Consider the following 11390-nt stretch of genomic DNA (forward strand, 5'->3'; position numbering starts at 1 on the left):
TCAGTTCACCTAAAAGCTATATTTGAGTTTTCCAGTCCAACGGCAGATTCCGAGAAGACACTGCTGGAATCGGCAGCATCACACACTTCTCGGGGCCAAAAATAATTGTCATTTGAGAAACCAATAAAATACACTTTTTGGACTTGTGTTTGCTTGGCACTCCCTCTGACTCTACATAGACATCTGAAACTGATGTACATGGGAGAGGAGAAGCTCAATCTTAGTGAGCAACCTAAGGAGGACCCCTGAATTTAACGGTGGTTTTTATTGCGCTTGTAACCTTGACCATGAAAATGGGGGGTATCTTTATGGGGTGTGAGTTGCCAGCTGATGGGAGTGGAATCACGAAGGTGGTGGATTTAAGTGGTGACCCAGTATTCAGCACAGAGCTTTATTATCACCAGTCACATATTGAGCACATCGGATTTAATGTGGACTATATATTGCACTTCTGAGTTTATGTACACAAATTAATCCTTATAGTATTAACTGTTATTTATTGATTTGCTGAAACAATTCATACACAGTTATTATTTTATGGGTGTTTTGCGCAGCTTGTGGGGATACATTCACACTTTTGGACATTATATTTGGGTTTTTTTTGGAAACTTGGTCTTGGCTTAATAATCATCCTCCTTTATCTGTCAGTGACTCTGATAAAGGAAAAGGAATTGGCAGCACTCCAGGTTGAGTCAAAATCCAGATTTATTGACTGGACATCCAAATATGACAATCGTGACAAGGTAGACGCGTTTCACACACTGACTGTGTGCTTAATCATTACCAGTGTGAGTCATAAGGCAATTACACCACCTTGAGCAGTGAGTTCTTGTATCTTCAATGTCAGTGACTCTGGCTGAAAGATTTCTGCATCTGACTTTCTAACCTTTCTCTACTGTAGCCATTAGGACACTGGGTAACTTTATGACAAGAGGACAAATACGGTAAACCATAATGGAGACAGAGAGACATTAACGAGTTACCAAAGACTTTAGGGAACCCCTAGGATAATAATTTTACTACTATTCTCTGTTAAACGAAATATCAATTTAGTTTGTACAGATGTTTTTAGTGCCTATCAGTAAAGTATTTTACATTATACCTGTGCAACATTTCAGAACTTACTTCAGTGATTATGGTTGAGCTGAACTCATTCCGATCATACTCCCAACCATTTGTGCAGGATCTTGTTTCTGCATCTGTAGTATTATGCCATGTGCTGTTGGAATCCATCATTCTCCACTGTACTTCAACAAACTCCAGACATGACTCAGGCCTCCCCTGATCATCCAGCGGTATGAAGACCCCCACCCAACCCTCGCTGTCAATAATACTGTTAACAACCCCAGTGTCATTTATTTTGCATTTGTGGCTTGGAATTGCAGCACTGAAGTTCTGGAGAAGGTTATGGCTTGCCATCAACAATATGGGAAAGCATAGTAATGTAACATGTGCGAACTGGAACCGTCCCATGCCTCCAGCTTTTTCCAAAAGATCTGCAAATGCCATGGCTGATAACTCAACTTTGACCTCCCTAATCACTTTCACCACCCAAATATGGAAAAAAATAGTCTTTATTTTAACTATAGATAAAGTTGTTTTTCCTCTTGAGATTGGACTTCAACAATAACTTTTCCGCAGCACAGCACAGAGGACAGAACAATGCTGGAGAAAATTCACTGTTCTATATTCTGTTTTCTGAGGAACTCATGCCAGCATTTCCACAGGCATTCTTAAACAGGATTATAATGAAATCCTCTCTTCTCGCTCAGAATTATGTTCTTTATTCTTTCAGTATTGGAAACCCTTATGAAAACTCTTTGATAAGCACTGCAGTTTCATAGATAATCTTTGAATTTTCTTTAGATTTTCATCTCTTTGTAATGGGCGTTCATAATTTTGTTTTCCACACTAATTTAGGCAAAATATCGCGTTCAGTGCTTGAGTTAATGTTTTGTCTTGGAAAGTAATTTCCTTTGTTAACCTTTTCAGCGTCAAGGCGGTGACCTTCCTTGGTTATAAAATATCTTTCGTCTTGAAGAAAAAATTATTAAGGATTGTGGTCAGTTTCTTGAAAACATCAAAACAAATTAGTTCAACTAAATCACAAAGCAAAGGGCATTAATAATCAAACAGTGTTAAACAGGAACTTCATTTAAATGGTTTTAAGTGACTATAACATAAAAAGAATTACTGTATATATATATGACTTACATCCTTTCCCAGTTAGAGAAACCCCCACTGTGTCCTGCTCCAACCCTCCACTACCTGTGCTGATTGTAACGGAAGATTTCTCAATTGATTTAAACAGAAATCTCTTTACATACAGCCCAGGGAGCAGTCTAGTGTGCAAAGTGCTTGGAAAGTGGCATCACTGTTCTGCAAAATTTAGAAAACATCATTAGAGCATATATATATATATATATATATATATATATATATATATATATATATATATATAACAAAAACCTTGCAAAATTCCAGGACACAAAATACAAGCTATAACTGCTGACCTTCCCTCTGAAAATGCTAGCTGCCTGGCTGTTATATAGATTCTTTATCCACATATTTTCCAAGTAAGTGATCTGAAATAAAAATGCAAAGCAGAAATTCTGACCTTGCATGTTCTAAGTCAGTTATTGATATGGTATTGAAGCATAGCCAGGCAAGCCAAATAGTATTTCCAGTAGGCCAGAAATGGAATTCTGTATATTTTCCTAAAAACTGTTTTCCCTGTAATTGTTAATTCAAAATGTTAAAACATTGAAATCTTAGATTTCAATTTAATATTGCACATCCTTGTTAAAGTAAAATTTCAGTCATTAAGTGGTGTCATTAATCGTGAGTACATGCATACATGAAGTTATCTCTCTGACATCTAATTGTAAAGCATATAAAACTACACTATATTGTCAAAAGTATTGGGATGCCTGCCTTTGAATGCAGATGAACTATAATGGAATACCAGTCTTAGACTGTTGGGTTCAATATTGGGTTGGCCCACCCTTAGCAGCTATAACAGCTTCAACTCTTCTGGGAAGGTTGTCCACAAGGTTTAGGAGTGTGTCTATGGGAATGTTTGACCATCCTTTCAGAAGCGCATTTGTGAGGTCAGGCACTGATGTTGAACGAGAAGGCCTGGCTCTCAGTCTCCACTCTAATTCATCCTAAAGGTGTTCTATCATGTTGACGTCAGGACTCAAGTTCCTCTACCCCAAACTCGCTCATCCATGTCTTTGTGGACCTTGCTTTGTGCACTGGTGCCCAGTCATGTTGGAACAGGTAGAGGCCACCCCCAAACTGTTCCCACAAAGTTGGGAGCATAAAATTGTCCAAAATGTATTGATGTACTGACGCCTTATGAGTTCCCTTCTTTGGAACTAAGGGGCCAAGCCCAACCCCTGAAAAACAACCCCACACCATAATCCTCCCTCCACTAAATGATTGGGACCAGTGCACAAAGAAAGGTCCATAAAGACATGGATGAGTGAGTTTGGGGTGAAGGAACTTGACTGGCTTTAACCAATAGAACACCTTTGGGATGAATTAGTGGGGAGACTGCAAGCCAGCCCTTCTCATCCAACATCAGTGCCTGACCTCACAAATGTGCTTCTGGAAGAACAGTCAAACGTTCCCATAGACACACTCCTAAACCTTGCGGACAGCCTTTCCAGAAGAGTTGAAGCTCTTATAGTTGCAAAGGGTGGGCCAACTCAATATTGAACCCTATGGGCTAAGAGAGTGGGGTGCCAATAAAGTTGATGTATTGTTTAAAGGCAGGTGTCCCAAAACTTTTGACAATATAGTGTATGTACTTACAGTAAAACTCCTGTTTGAGGTTCCATGTAGGATATACAGGATAGATAGATAGATAGATAGATAGATAGATAGATAGATAGATAGATAGATAGATAGATAGATAGATAGATAGATAGATAGATAGATAGATAGATAGATAGATAGATAGATAGATAGATAGATAGATAGATAGATAGATAGATAGATAGATAGATAGATAGATAGATAGATAGATAGATAGATAGATAGATAGATAGATAGATAGATAGATAGATAGATATTCCTAGCTTTAACTATCTTGTCACTTCACTATATCTGATATAACTCAACTCACTTGTGTTTGATTTTTGTTGATACCTAAATATGGCACTGCCTCTTTGGTGATCTCCCAGTCACCTCTGGGTAAAATAGGGTAGAGAAAACTTTGAGAACCCGAGGTAATTTTTTCAGTTGGTTATCTAATAAGGATTGGGTGATGGTATCATTTACAGTAAAAGGCTAGTTTTTTGCAAGGACTAAGATTAGGGTCGCTGTGTTAGTTATAATAATTGAGGGGGGGGGGGGTACAGCACCAAACACCTTTGTTTTGTGTAAAGAATTTTAGTGATCTACCAATATCAGTTTTTCATTGCCAATACCGATATTTTGGTCATCGCGTATCGGTATCGGTCGAAATGGGCCGATATTTTTTTACATTTAAAATACATTTTTCTTTTTTTTTTTTTACTTCACAGGTACTCTTGTGAAGGGATCTGGGGATCTAAAAGACCCCAAACTTACCCAAAACAACACTTAAAAGCATTCAAAATGCCAAGTTTGACTGTCTTGAATGCTGTAATTTTTTTTTTAATCTGGCGCCGAGTACCCGGAAGTGATGTCATGACATCACTTCCGGGTTTTTGCATGGTGTCCGGATCAGAGCCAAATGCGGCTTTGATCGGGTCTTTGGCAGCCGTGCAGGCTGTTTGCCTGGGTCTCCGTCCGGAAGGCGGCCGGGGGAGGGGGACGTCCCCTCCTGCTCCTTGTAATGACAGCCGCATTGGTTGTCATTACAAGACAGTCGACCGTCAGCTATGAATGCCGGTACCGGGGCAATGCCTCTAGCTGTGGGCATCACTCTGGTACATGCACTTTCCAGAATATCGGCAATATTGATAACCTCCGGGGCCGATTCCGATCTATCGAGGAAAGTGCACATCGACCCTCGATATAATGGCTTTAATCGGTCAATCCCTAGTAAAGATGTGTATGGCATTACCTGCAGGCTGCTGCTTTTGGTAAAAAGTTTCCATTGCATGCCTCCTTAAGAGCCGCCAGAGACTGCCCTGAGTGGTTGTCTTCTGGTGCTGTGAGAGTTAAGAGCTGCCTCAGCTACTGAGAAAAGTTGTTGCACTCACCTCCTTCTGCCATCACAGCCATACATATTACTCCTAATACTCTTCAACAATGCATCACATTCTGTGAATGGGCAGTGGGCATTTAACTGCCCTTTAAAGAATGCAATGCATTGTGGAGAAATTTACGTTTTGTGAATGTCAAACAGGGCAGAAGGGGGCTGGCAGGTGGTGCAACTTTGCTCAGTAGCTGAGGCTGCAGTTAACTCTCACAGCTCCAGAAGACAGACATTTAACAGGTATCTGGTGGCTGTGAAAGATACACCCACCCTAAGATTTTCACCAGCAGCAGCCGCATGCATGTAATAGGACACATGTGATACATAGCTAATGTGTTTTGTGCTCTATCAAAAAAAAAGGAAAATAAATATTGAAAAAAACAAACTTTAAAGAATCTTTATAAATGACTTTGTATTGAGAAAAATGTAGGCTGCCATGCTGGTTTGTTGGCTTCATAATCTTTCATGTTACTTACCTGTGGCAATTATCCACATTGGGAAGTCATGACTGTTCTGGGTCTGTGAAGCCAGATACAGCCAGGCTAGTTGCCTTTTTATGTGGGGGGGAGGCGAGTAATGGCAGCTATTTGTCTCATAACAGATCTATTGTAAGTTTTTTTTTGGCTCTGTTGGATATGAAAGCAAGCTACCTACAGCCTCATTAATCAAGATCACTCTACATATTTATAGGCAGAGGTGCCCTTCCTTCATTCCTGTTTGCCACTGCCAAGATGTGTGAATATAAAATTTCTGCAGCAGTTCAACCTTTTTTTTCATTCATTTATATATGACTACACAGCTCTAACAAAGATCACTGCATCAGTCACATGCAGGCGCTACAGTAAGTCTTTTTAAGGGAATGTGCATGACTCTATAACTACAAGAAATTTGTATGATTGGAGGTGGTTGGAGAACTCAGTCCACCCAAAACTAATTTATCTTAATTAGATTGATACCTTGTTCAGTGGTATGGGGTAGATCAAGGTTCCTGTTGCAAGATATATGAAACTTAAGCCCCGTACACACGTACCGATTGTCGGCCGTAAATATTCGGCCGACGACCGATCGGCCGATTGTAGGCTTGTTAGTATGATGCTTCCGACGGCCGACAGCGCATTTTCGGCCAAACAGAATCTGTTGTGTAGGCATTAAAATTTTTGTTGGCCAACACCAGAACGGCCGATTGTTCATCAGTCAGTACAGAATTCGGCCAACAATCAGCAGATTTGTAAGACTGGGCATGCTCAGAGAAGAAAAAACACACGGAAAGTTAACCATCACATGACATCACTTCTGCAGTCGGCTGTTGTTGGCCGACAAAATTCGTGTGCAGTCTTTAGCACTTTTCAGCGGACAGGACATCCCTGGACAAAAGACGGCCGATCGGTCGGCCGACGATCGGTACGTGTGTACGAGGCATTACTTTCTACCTCTGACAAAGAGCTGCTGACATTGTGTTTGCCTCTTTTTTTTTAGATTTTCTTTTTTTGTACTGTATGCCATGGGCATTGTACCTGAATGAGGGAGACTAATCCAACTCAAGCAGCAGATCCATAGTTGGACACACACATTACAATCTTAAGCCCCGTACACACGTAGCGATTGTCGGCCGTAAATATTCGGCCGCCGAACGATCGGCCGATTGTCGGCTTGTTAGTATGATGCTTCCGACAACCGACAGCGAATTTTCGGCCGAACAGAATCTGGCGTGCAGACTTTAAAATTTTTGTTGGCCGCCACCAGAACGGCCGATTGTTCGCCAGTCAGTACAGAATTTGGCCGACAAACAGCAGATTAGCAAGACTGGGTATGCTCAGAAAAGAAAAAACACACGGAAAGTTAACCATCACATGACATCACTTCTGCAGTCGGCTGTTCTTGGCCGACAAAATTCGTGTGCAGTCTTTAGCACTTTTCAGCCGACAGGACAGCACCGGACAAAAGACGGCCGACATTCGGTACGTGTGTACGGGGCTTTATTGTACAATTTGATTTACCAGTAACTATGTCCAAGGGCTTTTTTAAGCAATCTTTTTAATTTATATTTAATCAAGGAGGGCCTTACCATATACATTTGTTGTCAGATCATAAGATTGTACTGTAGCTTGTAAAAGCAGTTTATAAGACTGTTATTCGTGGAATTTAAGCCAGTAACTCCAGTAGGCAGACCTGACTTCTGGAAGTCACAAGACATAATGGAAGTTAAGGGGGTTGGCCCACCATTTACAGCTATAGCAGCTTCAACTCTTCTGGGAAGGCTGTCCACAAGGTTTAGGAGTGTGTCTATGGGAATGTTTGACCATTCTTCCAGAAGTGCATTTGTGAGGTCAGGCACTGATGTTAAACGAGAAGGCCTGGCTCGCAGACTCAGCTCTAATTCACCCCAAAGGTATTCTATCGGGTTGAGGTCAGGACAGTCAAGTTCCTCCACCCCAAACTCACTCATCCATGCCTTTATGGACCTTGCTTTGTGCATTGGTCCAAATATTTTGGTGGAGGGGGATTATGGTGTGGGGTTATTTTTCAGGGGTTGGGCTTGGCCCTTAGTTTCAGTCAAGGGAACTCTTAAGGCATCACCATACTAAGATATTTTGGACAATTTCATGCTCTTAACTCTGTGGGAAGAGTTTGGTGATGGCCCCTTCCTGTTCTAACATGACTATGCACCAGTGCACAAAGCTAGGTCCAAAAAGACATGGATGAGCAAGTTTGGGGTGGTGGAACTTGACTGGGCTGCACAGAGTCCTGACCTCAACCCAATAGAACACCTTTGGGGTGAATTAGAGCAGTGACAGCCAGCCAGGCCTTCTCGTCCAACATAGTTACATAGTTAGTGAGGTTGAAAAAAAGATATCAGACTATCCAGTTCAACCCATAATGTGTGTGTGTTTGCTGTTAACCATACATTGTATACCCCGTTATGTTGTGTTCTTTAATGTGCCCATCTAATAGTTTTTTTAAACTAACGATGCTCCCTGCTGATACCACTGCTTGTAGAATAGAATTCCACATCCTTACTGCTCTGACAGTAAAGAACCCTCTACGTAGTTTAAGTTTAAACCGCTTTTCTTCTAGTTTTAGTACCCCCATGTCTTATTTCATTTTCTTTCTCTGAATAGTTTGTTCCTTATGCTAGGGTCGCCAGTACAGTATTTGTACATTGATATCATATCCCCTCTCAAGCGTCTCTTCTCCAGAGAGAATAGGTTCAGTGCTTGCAGTCTTTCCTCATAGCTGGTGTCCTCCATTCCCCTAATAATCTTTGTTGCCCTTCTCTGGACTCTCTCCAGTTCTAGCACATCCTTCCTGAGGAGTGCCCAGAACTGGACGGCATATTCAAGATGTGTCCGGACCAGAGTCTTGTAGAGTGGGAGAATAATCTTTTTATTTCTGGAGTGAATCCCCTTTGTTATACATGCCAGTATTCTGTTTGCTTTGCTTGCAGTGGCTTGGCATTGCATGCCACTGCCAAGCCTGTTGTCGACTAGGACCCCCAGCTCCTTTTCCATCTTAGATGAGGTGTACTGACATGATTGCAAAGCTGTCAGCACATCTCTGTCAGGGAGCTTGCGAGCAGTTCACTTTAGCAACCAAATGTCTTTGGTCACATAAAACTCCTGCTTTCGCAATTCAGCAGCACAATGCAGGGATTGATATCGCAGCAGGCAGTCTGCTGCAAGACCAGGGTAGGCTCTGCTGCTTGTCCAGGATGATCAGCAACACTTATTTAAATTGCAGGAGAGGGTGATGGATTTTCTGGCATTCTTTGTGGCCACAGCTGTCCCCACCAACATAGAAATACTGCGCTCGGGGCACCTGCTCACCCCCGGCCATGCTGACAGGAGTATATAGAAAAGATAGAAAAGTAATGTCAATTATAAAAAAAAAAGGAGGATTTTGATAGAAAACTTGCAGGCTTCTGCTCCTTTCTTCAAAGTCGCTGGATATTGCCCTGAGTAGTTATCTTTTTTATTGCTGTATGAGTTGAAAGCAGTCATGAAGAGTTCTGCCATCTTCTCTTTTTCTACCATTTAGAGACCTAATGCTACTATTCTGTGAATGGAAGAAGAGCCACTGAATGACAGAATCTTCACCATCAAATCACAGAGTGTGTTACATTGTGGGAGAAAAGTATTACAGGGTCCCTGAATGGCAGAAAGGGCATAAGGTGGCATGCAAGCAGTGAATTTCTACTTGCGACTGTTAGTCGCTCAGGGCAATATCCAGCAGCTATGAAGGTGGCATGAAGAGAGTGTATCCCATGTCCAGCTTGAAGGGGTTAGAACCCCTGTCTGATTCTAATTGCTCTTGGTGCTCCTCTAATTGGCCAGTTCACCATAGATACGCAGTCCGGATGCGTTCCAGATGCTTTTGTGCATGCATGTTTTTTTTATGTGTTTTTGATGCAGTCCAGTGCATTATTTCTCCCTCTTTTTTTATTAACCTTAAATAAGGACATGTGTGTTCTATTGTGCTTGTAATGCATTTTACAGTTTTCCAGTACAGTCCAATGCAGGAAAAATGCAGCATGTTCTACTTTTTTTTTTTCCTGGAACTGGAATGCACTGGAACTGCAAGCATTAGTGTGAACTATGCCATTGTAAACCATATAACCTACTTTTCATGAGTTTTTGATGCAGAAAAAAACACACTGGACTGCATGTGATGTGAACTGGCCCTAACAAAAAATTGTCTAATCCTTTCCTATCCAGCCAATCCAACATTAAATAGAATGCTTTGCCAAAGGACATATAGGGGTTGATTTTCTAAAGGCAAAAAAACTTTGCGTGGGTTAGGCTTCACTTTGCAAAGAATACCCAATCACGTGCAAGGAAAAAAAAAAAAACAGCATTTTTGCTTGCACATGATTGATGGAAGTCAGCGGAGCTTCTGCTCATTTACTAAGCTCTGGAGCAACTGCACTTGCAGTGTGCAAATGCACTTTGCAGAGTGCACAGTCTATTTGCCTTTAGTAAATCAACCCCACAGTCTTTAATGAGTATAAATTTTACTTGTGCGCATTTATAGGGGTGATGCAAAAAGTTTTTTTTTTTTCTTTTGATTGGGACCTGTGTGTCAATGTATTACAAAACAAAGGACCCCCAAAACAGATTCTGGTACCCTGTGGAATCTAACGTGCAGTTTGTGCACAACTTGTCTACGGCATGCTGAGTCCAGCCATGACTTTCAAGACACCTTAGCTACTCTGCAGACCAGATTTAAATAGGGAATATTTACTATGTATGCAGTACACAGTGCCTCATGGCTTACAATTAGACTTTGCAGAGTAGATACGTAAATCTGCATACTGTAGATACTCAGCTTACACAATTAAAAATAATTTCATACAATGAAATGTCTACATTAATTGCATATTATAACTGACTCACATATTTCCTTCATAAACTGTACTCATTGAAGTGTCACTCTGGAGCTAACAGTAAAAATCTTACCTTCAGCATATGCAGTTGGTCAAGAGTTCCATCAAGCAGGTGACAATAGAACTTTTGGTTGAAGCTATTTAGATGAAACAAGTATAGCAGTAAAAAATGGAGCATCTGCTTAGGAACTTTGGAAGTTCAGCCTAGTGCCCCTTTCTGATGGAGACTGCCAGTAAGAACATGTGGCTGCTGTTCAGGGCACAGCTAGCACAGGTATTTGAGCTCGAGGTTCAGGATTATATAGAGAGTCAGAGTCCGGCAGAGTTAAAGTATCACTACAATCAGTGGGGGATTAATGAGGGGAAGTAGAAAATGTGGGGAATGCACCGAAACATGGGCAAAGTGCATGGGGTATAGAGGGTGACAAGTGACTGTTAAAAAAAAATGTTGTGTATGTTATATATATGATAAGCAGAATACCTTGAGATTCAGAAAATGACATAACTGCACACATTCCATTTTGAATGATATAGGAGCACAGTGACATATAGTTCAACAGCCTGTTTAATCGTTGCATCTGTTATTGGAAATCCAAGCTTCAGCTACAGACAGTTGAACTTTGCTATTGAAAGATGCCACTTTTCACAAGCTGCATTTTTCTTATAAAGAGAAAGTGATTTGTTAAAGTATTCTCTCTTCATTTTCTATAATTGGGGCAAGAACATGAATTATGAAATGATGTAAGAGGATTAGAAATCTGGGCTTTGATTGCTTTTCCATTTTGAAAAAAAGTTGCAAAGATAGTGCCAGTCTGTGAC

At 41.0% G+C, this 11390-nt stretch overlaps 1 protein-coding gene across 2 annotated transcripts in view; it reads right to left on the minus strand.

Annotated features, from left to right (window-relative positions):
* Nucleotides 1-10845, minus strand: part of LOC309565900 (solute carrier family 22 member 6-A-like) — a 104859-nt gene extending 94014 nt beyond the window's left edge. The window contains exons 1-2 of one of the 2 annotated variants that reach the window (XM_082270918.1): nt 10645-10845; nt 1126-2034 (exon numbers count right to left, since the gene is read on the minus strand). In XM_082270918.1, coding sequence (XP_082127044.1) covers nt 1126-1509 — 384 coding nt within the window. In that variant the 5' untranslated portion in view covers nt 1510-2034; nt 10645-10845. Of the gene's footprint in view, nt 1-1125; nt 2071-10644 lie in introns of both variants that reach the window. The other variant, XM_082270919.1, reaches the window with a different exon arrangement.
* Between the last annotated feature and the right edge of the window lie 545 nt (nt 10846-11390).

The sequence above is a fragment of the Pelophylax lessonae genome, assembly GCF_965119305.1.
Source record: "Pelophylax lessonae genome assembly, chromosome: 10".
Lineage (NCBI taxonomy): Eukaryota > Metazoa > Chordata > Amphibia > Anura > Ranidae > Pelophylax > Pelophylax lessonae.